We start from the raw sequence: 21,972 nt of genomic DNA on the forward strand, positions 1-21,972 counted from the left end.
ACTGAAATATCATAGTGATGATATCATTTTTAAAATTTAAAAATGATGGGCAGGCCTAGAAGTATTTTGTGTCAACATTACGTGAAATGTCATATTTCTTATCTATTAGTTTCTTTTATTTCCTGTGCCCGAGTACATCTTGATATTCCACATCATTTGCCCTCCACAATCCCTGTGAGGAAAAAGAGATTGTAATGAGAGTTGCATAACGAAAGACTCCAACACTGGAAGGCTACGTAAAACACTAAGTTACTTGTACTTTACTGGAACTTTGTGAAGCGTGGGAGACAGATTGAAAGAAAAGCTGGTGAACTGTTCCACATTGCCTTTCAACAATAAAACTAATAGGAAATTAAACAACTATAAAAACGGACCATTTTGGTATCATTGGGCATCCTATCAAGATAGTTTTGCATTTAAGAATTGGTAAACTGTCAACATTTTTTCTATAAATAACATACCCCTACCACGTGTAATCTCGCAATCGACACCAGAAGCTTTGAAAATAAATCCATTAAGTGCCCTCTCAGGTTCACACAGTTTATGACTAAACTGTAGTATTTTACATAATCAATATTTGCATTTCTAACTGAAGAACTTCTTATAAAAGGCTGGAATTAAGTTTATCTTTAGCGAGTGGTTCCATAAAGCTAATATCAATTAACTCACCCTTGGTGTTCTAATCCCACATACACTCATCTAGCCACCTAATTTTTTTTCTTTTCCCTCTGTTCACCTTTCCCATCCCCTCCCCCCCACTTGGTTCCATCTGCCCACTGACCCTCCTCACCTGGCTCCACCCATCACTTACCATGGTGGGGGAGTGCTCTATCCTGGCACCCCTCTCTTGTACTGCTATATACTGGCAAACTTTCCTCTTCCCTCACAGTTTTGATGCAGTGTCTCAATCCGAAATGTTGACTTGCACCTTTTGCCTCCACAGATACTAATTGACTTGCTCTTCCAGATTTGTTTTTGTTTCATAGGGAACTGCCTGTTATCTGCAATTTGCAGTTGAGCATGTCTTAGACTTCCCCATTACGATGGATGACAGGAATGGCTGCTAAAAGATCCACAGACCAATGCACTTGAATGGCATTGCCAACCTCAAGAAGTTTACATAATTAATGTTATCTTAACATTTTAATTATTTGCCATCATTTTATACTGTCAATGTTGTAATAAATCTATTTGAAACTCATTTAAATGTCTCCAATCACAGCCATCTCACAACATTTCTGAAAGCTTTTGAGCTTATTAGGCCATGGGGGTCTGTGCCCAAATCTTCATCAATTTTGAAGCCCACTCTTCCTCTTGTGGAATGGTTTTTGAGGATCTGTTCAGTTGGCCCTCAATGACGAACAGTGGCAAGTCTGGGCAGTGGGCCTGCTTTAGAGCGATTTAGCCCATTGCAATTTACCTTTCTTGTTCAGATGCAGGAATCTCCAAAATAAGTCTGCATTCACAGCACGGAAGAGAACCACAGAAGGAGACGAGTTATAAACAGAAGAGCAGTAGAAACAACGGTGGGAGTACAGTGAGAGAGGGACTCACAGAACTCCCAAGTTGTACTTGAGTTGACTTTGAGAGGGTTATTTAATTAGTCCCACCAGCCCAGCTAATTGTTTCCACTTGATTTTTTTATGCCTTCTTTTGATTCTCGTTAAAAACGTGGCTCTGTTACACAGGAATTGTAAGCATGCCGTTTGCAATAAAAAAGTTGCTGAAACAAATCAGCAATTCACACAGGCAGCATCTGTGACGAGATGTTATCGCACCCACAACTATTTCCAACATTTACTATTTTCAGATTTTTTTTTTGCAGTATTTTGTTTCAATGACTAATTTTTTAAAAAACACGCCAGTTCAACCTTTGGCTTGCATACTCTTTAGGAACGACCTGCTTCATTGCTCAATCATACCTCCCTCGCCGCCGCTGGCAGTCAGCAGCACTTGCCACGTGTTCAACGCTGACTCAATCGCAAGTGTGGCGAAACAGGAGGGGTGTTGGTGGGGCAAGGAGAGAATGCGGAGGACGCATGCGCCACATGGCGTCAAGCACGTCACCGCGTACGCGGAGGGGACCGAAGTGCTGCCTGGCGATTGTAGTCCAATGGCGGCAGCAACCGCTCTATAAAGGGGTAAGGTTACGTCATTGGCCTTCAATTCCCAGCATACCACGGGGGGCTCCGGTAGCGGCTTGTTATTTCCTGGTTGGAGGGGCCGCCATTTTGGGCTGTGACAGACTTGGCCCTCGTCTTGTCTATTCGTTGTCACCCAGATATCTTTTATAATTATTATTTCGACAGTTGGATCAAGGACCTGTTTAAATATACGTTGAACAAAAAAAAAATCCGGTGTTGAAAGTAAGATGTCAACCATGAATCCCGAATAGTAAGTAAGAGTTTCTTTCTTCTTTCTTTCCTCGATTGAAATCCACCCAGGAATGAGCCCGGTTGGACACAGCGGAGTTGGACTGCCAAGGCCCGAGAGGGCAATAACTGTGTTACCTATCGTCTAATCAGAGGCTGGACTGCCAAGGAAATGAAAGGTGGCTGCGGGCCTTGCCCCAGCTGCTGGTGACACTTGCTGGGGGGGAGCCCAGAACAGGGTAACATCTGCATAAAATTAGAGTCTGGGCGTTTAGGGCTGATGTCAGGAAGAATACTTTCACGGAGAGGTGGATGGGAATCAGCAGCTCTCCCTCAAGAAGCTTTACGGCCTGGAGGTAGTTACGGTTGGGGTGGAGAAGGGGAGCGGGGTGTGTGGAACCGTGTGGTTGCAGGTTGGTAAGTGTGAAAGTTTCAAAACTGAGTGTGATATAATTCTATTTCTTAAAAGGATTGCCAAACCAAGGTGTTGGATGGAGTTAAGCTACAGATCAGCCGGTGTTTGAAGGAACAAACTACAGAGGCTAAATGGCCACCTCCTGCACTCCTTGTCCTTGCCATCCTCCCATATAATGGGCTTGAGTGCCCCCCCCATCCTGTTGACCGGGGCAGTGTCTCTCCCCGCCCCCCCCCTCCCCCATCCTGTTGACCGGGGCAGTGTCTCCCCCCCCCTCCCCCATCCTGTTGACCGGGGCAGTGTCTCCCCCCCCCTCCCCCATCCTGTTGACCGGGGCAGTGTCTCCCCCCCCTCCCCCATCCTGTTGACCGGGGCAGTGTCTCCCCCCGCCCCCCTCCCCCATCCTGTTGACCGGGGCAGTGTCTCCCCCCGCCCCCCTCCCCCATCCTGTTGACCGGGGCAGTGTCTCCCCCCGCCCCCCTCCCCCATCCTGTTGACCGGGGCAGTGTCTCCCCCCGCCCCCCTCCCCCATCCTGTTGACCGGGGCAGTGTCTCCCCCCGCCCCCCCGCTCCCCCATCCTGTTGACCGGGGCAGTGTCTCCCCCCGCCCCCCCGCTCCCCCATCCTGTTGACCGGGGCAGTGTCTCCCCCCGCCCCCCCGCTCCCCCATCCTGTTGACCGGGGCAGTGTCTCCCCCCGCCCCCCCGCTCCCCCATCCTGTTGACCGGGGCAGTGTCTCCCCCCGCCCCCCCGCTCCCCCATCCTGTTGACCGGGGCAGTGTCTCCCCCCGCCCCCCCGCTCCCCCATCCTGTTGACCGGGGCAGTGTCTCCCCCCGCTCCCCCATCCTGTTGACCGGGGCAGTGTCTCCCCCCGCTCCCCCATCCTGTTGACCGGGGCAGTGTCTCCCCCCGCTCCCCCATCCTGTTGACCGGGGCAGTGTCTCCCCCCGCTCCCCCATCCTGTTGACCGGGGCAGTGTCTCCCCCCGCTCCCCCATCCTGTTGACCGGGGCAGTGTCTCCCCCCGCTCCCCCATCCTGTTGACCGGGGCAGTGTCTCCCCCCGCTCCCCCATCCTGTTGACCGGGGCAGTGTCTCCCCCCGCTCCCCCATCCTGTTGACGGGGGCAGTGTCTCCCCCGCCCCCCCCCCCGCAGTGTCCCCCCCCCCCCCCTCCCCCATCCTGTTGACGGGGGCAGTGTCTCCCCCCGCCCCCCCCCTCCCCCATCCTGTTGACGGGGGCAGTGTCTCCCCCCGCCCCCCCCTCCCCCATCCTGTTGACGGGGGCAGTGTCTCCCCCCGCCCCCCCCTCCCCCATCCTGTTGACGGGGGCAGTGTCTCCCCCCGCCCCCCCCTCCCCCATCCTGTTGACGGGGGCAGTGTCTCCCCCCGCCCCCCCCTCCCCCATCCTGTTGACGGGGGCAGTGTCTCCCCCCGCCCCCCCCTCCCCCATCCTGTTGACGGGGGCAGTGTCTCCCCCCGCCCCCCCCTCCCCCATCCTGTTGACGGGGGCAGTGTCTCCCCCCGCCCCCCCCTCCCCCATCCTGTTGACGGGGGCAGTGTCTCCCCCCGCCCCCCCCTCCCCCATCCTGTTGACGGGGGCAGTGTCTCCCCCCGCCCCCCCCTCCCCCATCCTGTTGACGGGGGCAGTGTCTCCCCCCGCCCCCCCCTCCCCCATCCTGTTGACGGGGGCAGTGTCTCCCCCCGCCCCCCCCTCCCCCATCCTGTTGACGGGGGCAGTGTCTCCCCCCGCCCCCCCCTCCCCCATCCTGTTGACGGGGGCAGTGTCTCCCCCCGCCCCCCCCTCCCCCATCCTGTTGACGGGGGCAGTGTCTCCCCCCGCCCCCCCCTCCCCCATCCTGTTGACGGGGCAGTGTCTCCCCCCGCCCCCCCCTCCCCCATCCTGTTGACGGGGGCAGTGTCTCCCCCCGCCCCCCCCTCCCCCATCCTGTTGACGGGGGCAGTGTCTCCCCCCGCCCCCCCCTCCCCCATCCTGTTGACGGGGGCAGTGTCTCCCCCCGCCCCCCCCTCCCCCATCCTGTTGACGGGGGCAGTGTCTCCCCCCGCCCCCCCCTACCCCATCCTGTTGACGGGGGCAGTGTCTCCCCCCGCCCCCCCTCCCCCATCCTGTTGACGGGGGCAGTGTCTCCCCCCGCCCCCCCCTCCCCCATCCTGTTGACCGGGGCAGTGTCTCCCCCCGCCCCCCCCTCCCCCATCCTGTTGACCGGGGCAGTGTCTCCCCCCGCCCCCCCCTCCCCCATCCTGTTGACCGGGGCAGTGTCTCCCCCCGCCCCCCCCTCCCCCATCCTGTTGACCGGGGCAGTGTCTCCCCCCGCCCCCCCCTCCCCCATCCTGTTGACCGGGGCAGTGTCTCCCCCCGCTCCCCCCCCTCCCCATCCTGTTGACGGGGGCAGTGTCTCCCCCCGCTCCCCCCCCTCCCCATCCTGTTGACGGGGGCAGTGTCTCCCCCCGCTCCCCCCCCTCCCCATCCTGTTGACGGGGGCAGTGTCTCCCCCCGCTCCCCCCCCCCCCCATCCTGTTGACGGGGGCAGTGTCTCCCCCCGCCCCCCCCCCATCCTGTTGACGGGGGCAGTGTCTCCCCCCGCTCCCCCATCCTGTTGACCGGGGCAGTGTCTCCCCCCACCCCCCCCCATCCTCTTGACCAGGGCTGCTGTCTTCCTACCCCCCCCCCCCCACGTCGTCTTAACCGGCGCTGTTTTCCCCCACCCCACCCCCCTTCATCCTGTTGGCTCGGACTGTGCTGCTGCCCAACCCTTCACCAGACTCCAATTTGACTAGGGCTGAGTGGCACCCCTCCCCCATTGTTGCCCTCAGCGCACACTCCAAAAATTGGACAGTATTTTCTGTCCTGCTTGGCATCATGCTGTAACTCTATCTGTTAGCTGCTGACTTCCTTCTGTTGTGGTCAGGGCTCGGGTGCATCCAGCTCTCTTCGTGTCTGTTGTTGCACAGAGAGGGATTCTGTATGTCCACGGGGCCTCTACTTTTATGCAGAAAATTGATTCATAAAGATTCTGTACAGTTTGTAAAGGAAAAAGTAATGAAGGAGAAAATAGTAGCTGCTGCAGAGTTTGTGGTGTACTTGTTTAGTTGTAGACAAGTACAAAGTTTCTTCCAGATACTCAGGTCTGTGTTGAAGCTTATACATTTGAAATTCTTTGTTTTCCTTTGTGAAATAGGCAATCCAAAAGTCAAATCTGGATTTTCCTAGCTGGAGTGATGAGTCCTGCTTGTCCAAATTTTTCAGAGAGATTTGGAGCAAAGTTCCTTCCTATAGTATAAATGTGATAATCTATACAGTATTTGGGAAAATTGTCCTTTTATGAATATAAACATATTTCCAGGGTCTAAGTATTAAGTTCTAGTATGAGATGCCTTGCAATGTTTTTGGCTTGTTTCTCCTGGCCCATTTCAATTTGATCCACACAGGATGTCAGGTGTAAATCATACGGACTGTGCAAAATGCTGAGCAATCAGGAATAAGTAACATTGTGGAATGCTAGTCTCCTTTGTGGAATTGAACAGAAACCCTGTAGTTGAATAACTAAACTAGCTGAACTATTAATTATCAGTCAATTTAAATTTGTCACTTTTATTAACTCTGCCAAATTTGTGAAGAGGATCATAGACGTTGCAAATTTAATGCAAGTGATAGCAAGAGGTTGGCTCATTTCTGCCCTCTGCATGACAGTATAGTTGCTTCACGTCCAGGCTTGCATAGAAAAACTTCGATCAGCCATTGGAGGACAACTGGTAACATGGATCAGTTCCCTGAAAGGATTCATTTGGAACAGTATTTATTAACATTTCCCAATCTGTCATTGTTTAATGTTCAAACTGACCTATGTGTCCTTGTATACAAGTCACTGGAAGCTAACTTGCAGGTGCAGCAGCTAATTAGGAAAGCAAATGGTGCGTTGATCTTTATTTCAAATAGATTTGAATACAGGAATAAAGACGTCTTAATGCAATTCTGTAGGGCCTTTGTGAGGATGTACCTGTGCAGTTTTGGTCTCCTTATCCAATAAAGATTCTATTTGCCACAGAGAGCCCAGTGAAGGTTTTCCAGGTTGGTTCCTGGGATTGTGTATACATTACACAGACTAGGGGTAAATCAGGAGGTTGTTAGTGTGTATGTGTGAGAGTGGATGCTACAGGGAAATGGGTGTAGGAATGGGATTGCTCTGAGACTCAGCATATGTTCAAGGGGCTAAATGGCCTACTGTATCATTTGGAAGTATGGAAAATTTTGACAGGTAAATTTGACATGCATTTGGATAGAAGTTGTGACATTTGTTGTATGAAAAGTCTTGCCCTAACCTTTGTCCAAAATATTGTGCATCTGTAACCATGTCTCAGCCATTTGCTGCTGCTGCCACCCTTTATTACTTCCAGATTGAACTACTCCTGTATTTTCCTGACCTATCATTTCTCACTCCATAATCTTGGGTTTATCCAAAAGGAATCACAATATAGGAAGAGCATGATGCACTGGAGAGGGTGGGGAGCATATTGAGGTAAAGAATAGGAAACTTTTCCATGTAGCAGGTGTATCTAAGACTAGAGGGTAGAGGTTTAGACAAGGTCTGAGGAAGCATTTTTCTCACGTGGGTGGTTGGAATCTGGAACACTACCTGAGTGAGGGGTGGAGGCAAGAAAAAGAAAGCTACGGACTAAGTGCTGGTAAACGGGACTAAAATAAAAACAAAATATGCTGTAAATACCCAGCAGGTCAGGCCACACCTGAGGGAAGAGAAAAGTTCAAGTTAACTGTTTCTCTTCCCACAGATGTTGCCTGACCAGCTGGGTATTTCCAGCAGTTACTGTTTTTATTTTAGATTTCCAGCATCTGTAATTTTTTGATTTTTCACGTAGATGGGCACTTGATAGTCGCCATTGACATAATGTACTGAAGGGGTGTAATCTAATCTGAAACAAGTGTCATTCATCTATCACCCCTATAGTCATTAACCACCATTAGAAACTACAGTGCTTCAGATTTAAAATCCTCTCCCTTATTTTCAAAACCCTCCATGATCTTGCATTTCTTGATTTCTAACCTCTTGCAGCACTGCAACTCTCAGAGCCCTGCACTTCAGTTCACTTGTACATCCTCCTACTTTGCCCCATTGTTGATTGTGAGTTCAATTGTCTGGGCACTAACTCTGGAGAACCCGTCCTACATCTCTCCAACATTACTTAAAATTCCCCTGAAAACTTGCCTCTTTTTGGGTTGGGGCCTATTTGATTAATGTCTTTACCACTGGCTTGAGATCAATATTTTTTCTGATTATATCCCTGTGTGAATCACCTTGGAACACTTTACAGCATTAAAAGTGCCATGTGCAAAATGTTACACCGCAAGTACTCAAGACTATGGGGTCACTTCTTGGATTTGTTTATGCTTGGTTATGTAGATTGCAGATCTTTTATTTAAGGTGAAAACAATACAGTTAATGTGACATTGTACAGTATTTAATTGGAGTAATCATTGATATATACTATAGGAAATAATAATAGTTGGTTTTCTGGAGGGATTGAATGTGTTTTCCTGCTTGAAATAATATCCTGGATCTGGGAGATGATGTAATATTAACTCGTGACACTGACTATATTGTTTTTACAAAAAAAACTTTTCTTGACACATAGTGCCCTTGTGACTTGTTGGACTGCATTTATAAGATCCACTTTTTCTGAGAGAATAAATGGATATAGCTCTATTTTGAATATGAGGTACTGCCAGCATTGAGTGATTTTTTTTATATAATGAGGGCATATGTAACATAACATGAAACCTCTACACACTAGATGGATATCTTTTGACAATATCAGGAAAAAGATGTTTCTTTACTGGATGTATCCAGTAACCATCAGTTACTTGGAGGTCAAGGGTACTTTATAAGTCTTAAACCAATTTGTTTTAACTGTGTACCAACAGGCAGTATTTGGAATATTTTGGACACTGTAATTTTGAATGGCATTGCTGAGAGTTCAAGCAAGCAAATGAATTTGGAACTTAGTTTTAAAAATGGAACTTAAAGTGATATGTATAAATGAATTGTGTCCAGAATAAAGTGCAATCTAATGGTTAAGCAAGTTATTTAATTACACAACTGCATAACCTGAAATTGGAAGTATAAAATGGTTCCCTTCAGAGTGGACAAAAGTAAGAATTATACTTTCATTTTTGCTAGGCTGGCAAATTGTTTCCATGAACTAGATTATATAGTTAAGATCTGGAATTGTAGATTTTAAAGATATGACAAGAAAGAAATTGTTGGGAGGGCAGGGTGTTTAACAATGCTGATTATAATTTGTGGTCTGGGAGATTTGTTTTATCTTGGAAATTTTTTATTAATGATTATTTATTTCTTCAAGATTAACTATGTTGAAAGTTTATTCTCACACCTATAATAGATCTCTTTTGAAATGGGTCAAGGCACATTTCCATATTTCTTTGATGTTGGAAATGATGCATTTTAGGGAAAAGTGAAAGGACAATTGGGTTGATTTGTGTCTAAAATCCCTAATAGATTTAGAGTTGTACAAAACAGAAACAAGCCCTTTGGCCCACCTAGTCCATGCCAACCTTTTTGCCCATTTAGATATTAATCCCATTTGCTTGCACTAGGTCTGTATTCTTTTATTCCTTGAGTATTCAAGGCTGTCTAAATGCCTCCTCAGCACGCTCTCTAGTGCAATCGCATCCTTCCTGTTGTGTGGTGACTAGAACTGCACATAATACCTCGTGGGATATAACCAGTGTTTTGTGAAGTTACAACCTAACTCTTATATTCTATGCCCCGTCCAATGCAGACAATCATGCTATATGCCGCCTTTACCACCCAAAGGCATATAGCATGCTTGCCTTCATCTGTTAGGGCGTTGAGTACAAGAGTTAGGGAGTAAAACTTTGGTTAGGCCACATTTGGAGTACTGTCTGCTGTTCTGGTTGCTCCATTAGAGGAAGGATGTGGAGGCTTTGGAGAGGGTGCAGAAGAGGTTCACCAGGATGCTGCCTGGATTAGATAGTATAAGCTTAGAAAGGCTGGACAAACTGGGATTGTTTTCTCTGAAGTATCAGAGGCTGAGGGGAGACCTGACAAGTTTATAAAATTGAGCGCCATAAATGGGGTAGATAGTCAAAGTAATTTTTCCCAAGTTAGAAATGTCAAATTCAAGGACATAGCTTTAAGGTGAGAGAGTGAAAGTTTTCTGTTTACATAAAGAGTGGTAGGTGCTTGGGGCGCACTGCCGTGGTGGTGGTGTGAGTAGATAGTGGCGTTTAAGAGGCACTTGGGTACATGAACGTGCATGAAATGAAGGTATATGGATCATTTGCAGGAAGATATTTTTAGATTAATTTGACATCATGGTCAGCACACATATCATGGGCTGAAGGGCCTAATCCTGTGCTGTCCTGTTCTATTTTGCCCTATCTGTGTTGTTACTTTCAGGGAAAATGGAGCTGAACCCCAAGATCCTTCTGTTCATTAACATTCCTTAACATACTACCATTTAGTGGCTATGTCTTCCCCTATTTTACTTCCCAGAATGCATCATCTTGCACTTGATAGGATTAAATTCCATCTGCCAGTGTTCTGCCCAACTTTCCTTCTGATCTGTATCTTGCTTTAGCTTTAGACAACCTACCATGCTATCCAAAATACCACCACCCTTCTTGTCATCAGCAAACTTGTTAATCATACCTTCTGCATTCACATCCAAGTTGTTGCTATATCACAAACAATAAAGAACCCAGCATAGATTCCTGTGGTACAGTACCGGTCACAGACTTGCAATCAGAAAAGCATCCTTCACGTCCTATTGCGAAGCCAATTTTGGATCCAGTTTGCTAGCTTTCCTTGGATCTCATGTGCCTTAACCTTCTGGACTAGCTTACCATGTGTGATCTTATCAAATGCCATAATAAAGTCCACACGTCTACTGCCCCGCCTTCATCTGTCTTCTTGGTTACCTGAAAAACTCAGTCAAATTAGTGGGGCAAGATTTCCCCTGCACAGTCATTCTGACTACCCCTGATCAGCCCCACCTTTCCAAATGTACACAAGTCAAACCATAATTTACCAATAATTTACCTACCACTGATGTAAGGCTCACCATTTTATCCCTGCTATATTTATTAAATAAAGGAACAGCATTAGCTCTCCTGCAGTCTTTTGGCACCTTAACTGTGCGTAATGAAGATGCAAAAATCTGTCAGGGCCCCAGCTATCTTGTCCCTTGCTTCCCATTGCAACTTGGAATAGATTTCGTGATGCCAGGGACTTATCAACCCTTGTGCATCCCATGATGCCTAACACATCCTCCTTAATGCTGACCTCAAGATTATCCATGTACCCCTCTCTGAACTCTATCTTCTTGGTAAATATAGATCAGTATTCATTTAGGACCTCACCTACATTTGATTTGTTTTCCTCGCCTCTTCCTTTTGCATTTGGTTTTTGTATCATTGCATTCCTAGAGTACACTGGGAGGGATCTGAGTTCTCAAAAAGCAAGCATCAAGTCTGTCATCAGTAAGTTTTTTATTCATGTATTTATTTCAATGAAGAATATTCTTTGAACTCAGCAGGTTGGTTGTGAGTGATATTTGTGCTTGCTGATCACTCTCAAAGCCAGTAACTCCAAGGTATTCACTGTTTGTCTGAATTTCTCAAACCCATTCTGATAGCTCTTTATTCTTATGCCCTACCCTAAGTTTCACCTGGTTCAGTATATATTTTGCAGTATTCAGCAGTACTGCTTTTTGCCAACTGGAACTGCAATATATGTAGTTTGTTGCATGCTAATTACAAAGAAATTGAGAGATACAAATCACCTCATCCTGTCATCTTAAGAATCTAAAGTTTTTCATCTTCCATAATTGAGGTGGGGACATGGAACCTACTTTGTTCTTTACTTGCACATCTGTCTGGGAGAAATCTGGCTTAAGCTGCCTCCTTTTATTTGCATTAATTCTAGATAAATCCCAGCAGATTTTAAGATAGTAGAGGTAATATTGCTGCTTAAGGAAGGAAGTAGAAGCAAAATACAAAATCACAGACAATTAACAGTTGTCTGAGAAATGCTAAAATCTATCACTAAGAATAAGAGTTGTTCATATGGCCCATTGAGCCTGTTCTGCCATTCAGTAAGATTGTAGTGACTTACTTTAAACTTTAGCATGTGTGGGCTTAATCTTTTCTCATTGGACAACACCTTTTCTGTACCACCTCCAAGTATATCCTTCCTGAAATAAAGAGCTTGAGACCATATGCTGTACTCCAAATGTGTCCTCACCATTGCGTGGTACATTTATAGCAAAACCTCGCTACTTTTGTATTCTGTAACAAAAAATATGGTAACGGACATTTTAAAAACCCCAAATTATGATTAGACTAAGTTGGCATGATTTCAAAAAGTACAAATCCTGTTTAACAAATTTATTAGTTTTTTAAGGCTTACTAGCAGGGTAGTTGAGTCAGTGTAGTATATCTGGATTTTCAAATAACGTTTGATAAGATACTGTAGATAAAGCCAGGGCCCATAGGATTTGGGGTAAAATATTGGTATCAATAAAGGATTGCTTAGAGGACAGAAAAGAAAGAGAAGGAATTAAGTCTCTCAGATTGGCAGACTCCTATTTGTGTGGTGACATCTGGTTAAGTATTTGTTTCTTGGTTATTTGCAATAAATGATTTGGATGAAAGAACAGTGTAACATATCCACATTTCCTGCTGATATAAAGCTTGGCTGGAAACAGAACATGGAACATCTGCAAATGATATGGATAGGTTAGCCAAATGGGTCAGAGGATGGCAGAAGGAGTTCACATTGGGAAATATGAGGTTGTGGTAGGATAAAAAGGCAGAATACTTTTTTTTAAATGTCAAGTAACTGGTTACCTTGTGCAGACTGATCTGGTTGTGTTGATTCAAGAAACACAAAGTAAACATGCTGGCATAGCAAGCTGTTGGGAAGGTAAAGAATGTTGGCCTTTATTCTAAGGGAGTTAGAGTAAATAAATGAGGAAGCCTTGCTGAGATTTTATAGGATTTTGCTGAGATCGCATTTGGAGAAGGATATATGATTCTAAGAGGAATTGATCAATTAGTGCAGAGAGACTGTTTACTCTCCATGAAGCATACAGATTTAAGGGCATAGGCTTATTACGAGGATGCAGTCATTTAGGACTGAGATGAGTGATCTCTTTATGGAAAGGATTATGACTCTGGTACTTTCCAGCTCAGAGGGCAATGATTGGTTGTTGAGACTATCTGTTTGGATACCAAGGAGATACGGCAATCAGGTGGGAATGTGGACTTGAGTCACAAGCTGCCGTATTCTTGCAGAATGGTGGCTCAGATGTGAATGGTCATATTGCCTACTATTAAGATTGTGTATTTTTACTTTCCTCCCAACTAATGAATGCCTTACTCTTCCATTGGTATTTGGAACTATTACGGGAAATTGTTGTCATGTGCTATACATGCTATTCAATTAAGCTTTGAAGTTCGTGATTAAGTACAACAAAATTGGCATTAAATCTAATTATATTATTTGTTGCAAAGTCTTTTCAAGAGTGCCATTGGGATATATTGTAATAATTTTGTTCTTTAGACAAAACAAACTATGCTCAGATATATTTGCTAGATAAGTGTTCTGAAAGCCTCCAATATCTAAAGGTTTAATTTTGAATCTTGAAACCTATTTAAGTGAAAAGTATTAGATTAGAAACAAATGGCAGGAAGATTGTATTATCAGGAATATACTGTTTTGACATTTGGCCTTGTGCGAATGTTAACATTTCAATGAATGTCACAAGTTCTTTGTTCTGGAATGTCGGATTATTTGTTTTATTTTGCAAAAATTAGTTGTGTCTTGAGGATAAAACTAATTTGCTGGAACTCATTAAGGATGGTCTGTTGTGGAATACTATTAATCGTAAACGTATCCAATGGTTTTTTTTAAATGATGCTAGGTTGGGGTAAAATAGTAATGAGTAAAATGGAGGAATTTTTATTGAAAAGTTCAAGCACACACTTTGTTTTTATGAAAATTGAAAACCACTAAAAGTGAACTGAGATGTATAAAAAAAATTCTGGTGTGGTTGTAAGAGCTTTTAAATACAATTGGTGTTGAATTGACTTCTGCAGAAGGTGATTGGATGTGAATGTGCATAAGACTTTGGAGTTATCAATTTCAATTAAGGTTGAAATTGATGTATTTTTGAAAATTGTGGCTCAGATGAGGATCAGGTGGGACAATGGCCCAGGCAGTTAACATGCAGATGCAGCAAGTATTTCGCAAGGCAAATGGCATATTAGCCCTTATTGCAAGGGAGGGTAGAGTTTTGAAATAAAACATTATTACAATTGTGCATGGTGCTGGTGCAGCTGCACTCAGTGTACGGTTTTGGTCTCCTTGTTTAAGAAAGGATTGGAGGCAGTCCAGAAGAGATTGAATAGACTAATTCCTGGGATATGAGAGTTGTCCTGTCACAAATGGCTTAAAAAAAAGTTATCTTTCTACTCTTAGAACTTAAGAATGAGTGTTGATCTTATTGAAACATAAGATTCTTAAAAAGGCATAAACAGGGTAGATTTTGAATTGTTTCCACAAGTGAGTCTCTCGAATGAGGGAACATAGTTTTAAGGCAAGGGGACAGTCATTTAAAACTGAGGTGTATGGGAATTTCTTATTGAAGATCATGAATCTCTGGAAGTCTCTATCGTGGAGGTTTATGGAGGCTGGATCACAAAGGCATTTAAAGAGGTGGATGTTTTTTTGAAAGATTGAGGGCTCTGTGGAACTGGCATAGAAGTGGAGTTGAGGCCTGGAGCAGATCAGCCATGATCACATTAGCGGCCAGGCATGAGCCAGGTGGTTACTCCTGATCCTATTATTTGTTTTATTGTGTGGAGTTAGGTTTGGCGAATCTTTGTTAACCTTGTTCATATTGTGCTTACTCAAGTAGATTCCAAGATATTAGCTTGAATTTAATGAGTCAGATCTAGAAGAAGGTTGCCAGCAGGGATCTAGCGAGATCTATGCCATGAATTTTCCCCTTTTCCGCTTTTGCTTGTAGTTTTGCAATAGCTCGCGTAAATCCTGGGATTCCATTACAGTAATGCCATCAAGCTCACTGACCTGCCCAACATTTGGAAGAGTGCATGAAGTAAAAATCAGAAATTTTGTTTTATCTTTTAAATACTTTGCAATTAGAATGTGGGAAATTATGATAGAAGTACAAATGATGGACATGTTTTTGTTTATAAATTGTGTTTTAGAAGCATTATATTTTGAAGTGTTTGAGGAAAAGCAATCCGCATAAAATAGACAGTAATCTTCATTACCAATTTGATGAGGGTTACTGCCTCCAGCACCCTACTACTTGGACAGTAAGCTCTTTGCACGAGTGTTTTGTGCAGTGTGAGCTTGACTATCCTGCTTTTACATTCCATAGGCCAGTAAAAACAGGTGTCCTCAAAATAAGAGAAAAACTGTAGATGCTGTAAATCTGAAATATAAAAAAAAACAAAATGCTGGAACCACTAAGTTGCAGAGAAGTTGGAGGGATGGATAGACAAAGAGAATTTCTATGACAATAAGGGGTCAGGTTGCTGTAGGAATAATTTGTGAATGAGGTTTAACTGATTTATGGGTTAGTTAGACAGAGGCAATATGAACAAAGGAACACAAATTATGAAATGAGGGCAGTTACAAAGTGAGAATGCAAAGTTGCCCGATTCAGAGCTGTAGGAAGTGCCCAGTAGGTCAGTCTGTGCTAATAGAAAGAAAAACTCAGCTGGTCATCACAGATGGACTTGCCAGTACGGATAGAGATGGAGAAAGTGAGTTGCCCTGAAGTTGCAGTTTTTGTTTTAATTAACTCACTTTCTCTCACAAATTTAGCATTTGAGGGCCAGAGGGAGTGATCACTTATTTAGTGCACAGTTTAAATACTCAATAATACCTGATTCAACAAAGCTTAGCAAGAACAGTGGATTAAAAAGGTAATGGCTTCATTGTTTCTGCATTAATCGCAACTGTGAACCCTGCAACAGTACAGCATATGAAGGAGCTAATAGTGAAATCTGGATTTCTGCAGTTAGTTATGGAAGTGCTAAAGTTGTATGCAAACATGTGAATTAAAAGCTAGAGAAGGTTACTTGTCCCCATTTGGTCTGCTCCACCATTTAATAAGAACGTGGATGATCTGATTGTAACCTTAAATCTGCATTTGTCTTCCACAGTGACCTTTCACCCCCTTGCTTTATCAAGAATCTATTGACCTCTGGTTTAAAGATTATCCAAAGACTTCGCTTCTACTGCTTTTGGAGGAATAGAGTTCCTAAAACTCATGATCCTCAAAGGATTTTGCCTCCACTCTGCCTTAAATGGACAACCCCTTGTTTTTAAACAGTGGTCCCAGTTGTAGATTCTCCACAAGATGCAACATCCTCTCCATATCCATCCTATCAAATAGTTGTCCATTTCTGACATTGATGAAAAGCTCCAGCAGATATATTAGAATGGTAAATATCAGGCCATTGAAGATCTCTCTAGGAGGGTGATTTGCATACAAAACTAAGCTGATGTATGAATTATTAATAAAATAATATTGCTGCAATTTTCTTGATGATCTGTTTGAGCAGTGATATTCCTAACCAGAAGGAATATTGTTTCAAGTGCATTAATGGGACATTTTAACAATGATAAAACTTGGAAGACGATATACAATTCTACAGGGCTTTCAAAATATTTTTTGATTATTTTCATTTTTGGCATTAGTGCCTCATTATTCACACAATATACTTAAGTAAATCGATTGCTGATTTTATTTGTTTATAAAGCCCTATGCTAAGAAATGCTCAAAGAAATTCAGAATCCAGTTTATTAGCACTGACATGACGTGAAGTTTGTTTTGTGGCAGCAGTACAGTGCGAGACATAAAGACATAAAAATTACTATAAGTTACAAAAATAGTGCAAAAGAGGAAGGATGAAGTAGTGTTCATGGACCATTCAGAAATCTGATGGTGGAGGGGAAGAAGCTATTCCTGAAGTGTTGAGCGTGGGTCTTCAGGCTCCTGCACCACCTCCACGATGGTAGTAGTGTGAAGAGAGCATTTTCTGGTATTCAAGCATGGATTTTCCAGTATTGATTCCTTTTCTGTCTTCTACTGATTTCCAGCAGCTGCTAAAAATCTTTGTCAACTTCGCATGGAAATAGATCCAAAGCCAAAAGGGTCAAATTTCAACAAATCCGTAACATGCTAATCGGTTAAAGTATTTCACTGAATAAACAACTAGACTGGAAAAATCACTAAGAGAACAAGCATCACCAGTCACTCAACCAAATTGTTCATCTCATTTTCCCTAATCTCAACAGTCTACAATCAGGAATATTATCCAACTAAAACCTTCTAGACTGCTTTTGGCCACCAGCTTCCATCCCAGGTTAGAAAAGAAGGCAATATTTAGTAATGTAAATTATAAAAATACAGTTAAATTCAGAAACGTTCATTTAAAAGGATGTTGACCAGGAGACTATAACAAAGTCCAGAGAGGATGTGTTGGAACTGTTAGAAAATATTAGAACAGTTTAGTCCCAGGGGCCTAACAGAATATTCCCCAGGCTGCTTTGGGAGGCAAGGGAGGAGATTGCTGAACCGTTGGCTAGGATCTTTGAGTCCTCGTTGGCCACGGGAATGGTACCGGAGGATTGGAGGGTGGCAAATGTTGTCCCCTTATTCAAAAAAGGTAGTAGGGATAGTCCAGGGAATTACAGACCAGTGAGCCTTGCGTCTGTGGTGGGCAAGCTGTTAGAAAGGATTCTAAGAGAGAGGATCTATGAGCATTTAGAGAATCATGGACTGATTAGGGACAGCCAGCATGGCTTTGTGAAGGGAAGATCTTGCCTCACAAGCCTGATAGGGTTCTTTGAGGAGGTGACCAGGAAGATTGATGAGGGTAGTGCAGTAGATGTGGTCTACGTGGATTTTAGTAAGGTGTTTGACAAGGTTCCATATGGTAGGCTTCTTCAGAAGGTCAGAGGCCAAGGGATCCAGGGAGGCTTGGCCATGTGGATTCAGAATTGGCTTGCCTGTAGAAAGCAGAGGGTTGCGGTGGAGGGAGTGCATTCGGATTGGAGGGCTGTGACTAGTGGTGTCCCACAGGGATCCATTCTGGGACCTCTACTTTTTGTGATATTTATAGATGACTTTGATGAGGGGGTGGAAGGGTGGGTTAGCAAGTTTGCATATGACACAAAGATCAGTGGTGTAGTGGATAGTGTGGAGGGCTGTAGAAGTTTGCAGAGGGATATTGATAGGATGCAGAGCTGGGCTGAGAAGTGGCAGATGGAGTTCAATCTGGAGGAGTGTGAGGTGGTACACTTTGGAAGGACAAACTCCAAGGCGGAGTACAAGGTTAATGGCAGGATACTGGGTAGTGTGGAGGAGCAGAGGGATCTGGGGGTTTATATCCAGAAATCACTGAAAGTTGCCTCACAGGTGGATAGGGTAGTTAAGAAAGCTTATGGGATGTTAGCTTTCATAAGTCGAGGGATCGAGTTTAAGAGCCACGAAGTAATGTTGCACCTTTACAAAACTCTGATCAGACCACACTTAAAGTACTGTGTCCAGTTCTGGTTGCCTCATTACAGGAAGGATGTGGAGGCGTTGGAGAGTGTGCAGAGGAGAGTTACCAGGAAGCTGCCTGGATTAGAGAGTATAGATTATGAGGAGAGATTAAACGAGTTAGGGCTTTGCTCATTGGAGAGGAGGAGGATGAGGGGAAACATGATAGAGATAGACAAAATATTAAGAGGAGTAGATAGAGTGGACAGCCAGTGCCTCTTTCCCAGGGCACCAATGCTCAATACAAAAGGGCATGGCTTTAAGGTAAGGGGTGAGAAGTTCAAGGGAGATGTCAGAGGGAGGTTTTTTACCCAGAGAGTGGTTGGTGCATGGAATGCGCTGCCTGGGGTGGTGGTGGAGGCTGATACGTTGGTCAAGTTCAAGAGATTGTTAGATAAGCATATGGAGGAATTTAAAATAGAGGGATATGTGGGAGGAAGGGGTTAGATAGCCTTAGGTGTGGTTTGAAGGTCGGCACAACATGGTGGGCCGAAGGGCCTGTGTTGTGCTGTATTATTGTATGGTTAACAAATAAATGGATGAGGGTTTTAGCACTAATGGGTTGAGGCAGCGAAGAGACCAGTGATGTTTTGGAAGTGAAAGTAGGCAATCATTGTGATGAAGATGGATATGAAATCAGAAATTCAGCTTATTCAAATGAGACACCAGGTCATGATCTGCTTCTTAGCCTGAAACAGTGGACAGGAAAGAGCAGAATCATTTACTAAGGAATAGAGTTTGTGGCTGGACTAAAAATGATAATGATCATCCCAACTTTTGACTCTACTGCCATTTAATGAGATGATTATGTCCAAAATCCATCTTTGTCTCATTTCTTTTAATACTTTTAATGTCTTTCCCTCTTAGATTTAAAATTAATAACTAATGGACTTGGTATCAATCATCATTTACGGAAGAGGATGCTAAACTTCTATCAAGTGGATTTTGTTCATTTGTGGGACGTGGATACAATGGGCAAGGCCAGGATTCATTGTTCATCTCCAACTATCCTTGAGGAGGTGTTAGTGAGCCACTTGAATTATTGCATTCTGCCTGTTGTAGTTTCTCCCATGTGGTGCTGTTAGGCGGGGATTTCCAGCAGTGATGAAAGGGCCTTGGTGTATTTCCAGGTTGGGCTGGTGTGTAATTTGGAGAGAACTTGTAGGTGATGGATTTCCATGCGCCTGCTTCCCTTCTAGGTAGTGAAGGTTGCAGGTTTGGCAGGAGCTGTTAAAAGTCAATTAATTGCAGTGTATTTTGTAGATGATACACACTGCAGGTAAGGTTTGGCAGTGATAGAAGAGTTGATGTTTATAGTGTGAGATGAGGAGTCTATCACTTGTTTGTTTATCCTGGGGTGGTGCTGAGCTTTTTGGGTGTTAGAGTTGGACTTGTGCAGGCAGGTGGAATTTCCACTACACTCTTGACTTGTGCCCTGTAGTTTTCTTTTACAAAAGCTTTGGGAGTTGGGTGAGTCACATTGCAGGATTCCCAAGTTCCAATTGCTCTTGAAGCCACTTTTGATATGTTTGGTCCAGTTAAGTTTCTGGGCAACGATGACTTCTAGGATGTTGATTTTTGAGGGTTGGCAATAATGCTGTTGAATGTCAGGGTAAGTGGTTTAACTCTTGTTGGAGATTTCCATTGACTGACACCAGGTAGCTTTTGTCTGAATGCTATCTAGGTCTTGCTGCATGCAGGTACAAGTGGCTTTTCTCAGATGAGTTGTAAATGGACTTGAACATTGCATTGCTTAGTAAACTTCCTACTTCTGACCTTATGATGGCGGGTAGGTCTTGAAGTGGTTGAAGATGTTTGGGCAGAATATACAACCCCTATAGGATCTCCTGTAGTCATGCCCCAAGGCTGAGATGATTGTCTTCCATGTCCACAGCCATCTTCCATTGTACAAGGTTTGACTCCAGTCAATGGGAAGTTTTCTTTATAAGCACTGACTTCGGGCTTCTAGTCACTGTCCTCATTGAACAAGACTGTTTCCAACTTTGGCATCTTATTTGATCGCAATCTTAGTCAACCGTTGTGCATTCTCTCTATTACAAAGATGACTTGTATCCAGCTGACAGGTTTCAAACATTGTTATTTCAGTACATCTATCCAGGCATCCAGTGAAGGCAATTCACTCAACCCTTCAAGTTCCAAGGTTCTCATGTAAAATATGGTCACTTTAGTAAGGTAATAGTGGTTTGCTGGTGTCCGTAGAAGCATGTTTTACAGGTGGGGAGAGCAGTTATGTTCATGCAGGTAAAGCAATTACAAGTGACTTGCTGCAAATTAGATTTAACCTTGTTCAATGTTAGTAATAAATGTTAAGTGCACAATGCAGCCTTTTGATAATTTTTTTTGTATTTATCTCTTTTAGTGACTATTTATTCAAGCTGCTGCTGATTGGAGACTCTGGTGTTGGAAAATCTTGCCTCCTCCTTAGATTTGCAGTAAGTAAAGCTTTCGCTTTGGGTTGACCTTGTTCCAGTTCTTGTATCAGCTCTATAAAAACTGACCAATTAATTACAAGTGGTTATTTACATTAGGGACACTAAGATATTGTTTGCTCTCTGCTGTGGCACCTAAAGAAACACATAGAATTTTAACTTAGTTTTTTGTTTTCTTAATCCAAGTTCATACGGCAGTGTTGTCATTGGGATTACATGCAATCAATTCAAGAAGCAAATGAAGGAACAGTTTGTGCTTAATTTTGAACATAGTTAAATATGGGCATGTGGTGTTTCGGCAGCGTAAATAGCACCATAAAAAGTCATATTATGACTTTCTGAATTTGAAGAGAATATTCTGCACAATAGATCAGTAACTGTAGTTGGGGTGATTTTAAATTTGTGACCAGCTAGGATCAAAAATTATGGTGAAAAAAGTTGAGTAATCATAAAGCCCATTGTCTTCTGCAGCTTTTCACATTGAAGATTGCATGTTAACTAAGTCTAGTGACAAATATTTTGCTGAGTGAATTTCTACTTTCTCACTTGGAGTGGAAATGTACATCCTCCAAGGATCTTAGCAGAATGTATGTGACGAATGAGCCAACTTGGTATGCTTCCCCCTCCTGATAATCTCTTGTTTGGGGTCTGGATAAGAATATGACCGGAACATCTAGAACCTGGAAGATATTAAAATGATTTGATAATTTGTTAATGATATACTGGGGTTTTGCAATATGGTCAAAGTGAGTTCTGTTTATTTAAATATTTTCTATTCAAAAATGGTAAACTCTGCTCAAGGTAACCACCTTTTTCTTTTTCTAACTCTTCCCTTAGCACCCCCCCGTCCCCCCCCCCCCCCCCAAACCACTCCCCAACCCTTCTTGAGACACTACAAAATGGGTTATAAAAGAATTATGGTACATGCAGTTTATTTTCATATTTGGGTCAAATAATTTATCTAGTGTCTTCATTTCACAAGTTAAAAATACTTCCTTAATATTTACTTATTCCTGCTAGCTTTTTGAATATTTTTGAGTTTACTTGATGGATATCACGAATTCAATTTGC

General features: G+C 43.8%; 2 protein-coding genes across 2 annotated transcripts in view; one reads left to right on the top strand and one right to left on the bottom strand.

Annotated features, from left to right (window-relative positions):
• The first annotated feature begins 2,179 nt into the window (after positions 1-2,179).
• LOC127567801 (ras-related protein ORAB-1) overlaps positions 2,180-21,972 on the top strand; it is a 32,786-nt gene continuing 12,993 nt past the window's right edge. The window contains exons 1-2 of the mRNA XM_052010877.1: positions 2,180-2,394; positions 20,832-20,904. Of these exons, the coding sequence (XP_051866837.1) occupies positions 2,372-2,394; positions 20,832-20,904 (96 nt within the window). The 5' untranslated portion in view covers positions 2,180-2,371. The remainder of the gene's footprint in view (positions 2,395-20,831; positions 20,905-21,972) is intronic.
• cep68 (centrosomal protein 68) overlaps positions 20,933-21,972 on the bottom strand; it is a 47,234-nt gene continuing 46,194 nt past the window's right edge. The window contains exon 7 of the mRNA XM_052010874.1: positions 20,933-21,581. Within this exon, the coding sequence (XP_051866834.1) occupies positions 21,444-21,581 (138 nt within the window). The 3' untranslated portion in view covers positions 20,933-21,443. The remainder of the gene's footprint in view (positions 21,582-21,972) is intronic.

The sequence above is a fragment of the Pristis pectinata genome, chromosome 3 (genome assembly GCF_009764475.1).
Source record: "Pristis pectinata isolate sPriPec2 chromosome 3, sPriPec2.1.pri, whole genome shotgun sequence".
Classification (NCBI taxonomy): Eukaryota; Metazoa; Chordata; class Chondrichthyes; order Rhinopristiformes; family Pristidae; genus Pristis; species Pristis pectinata.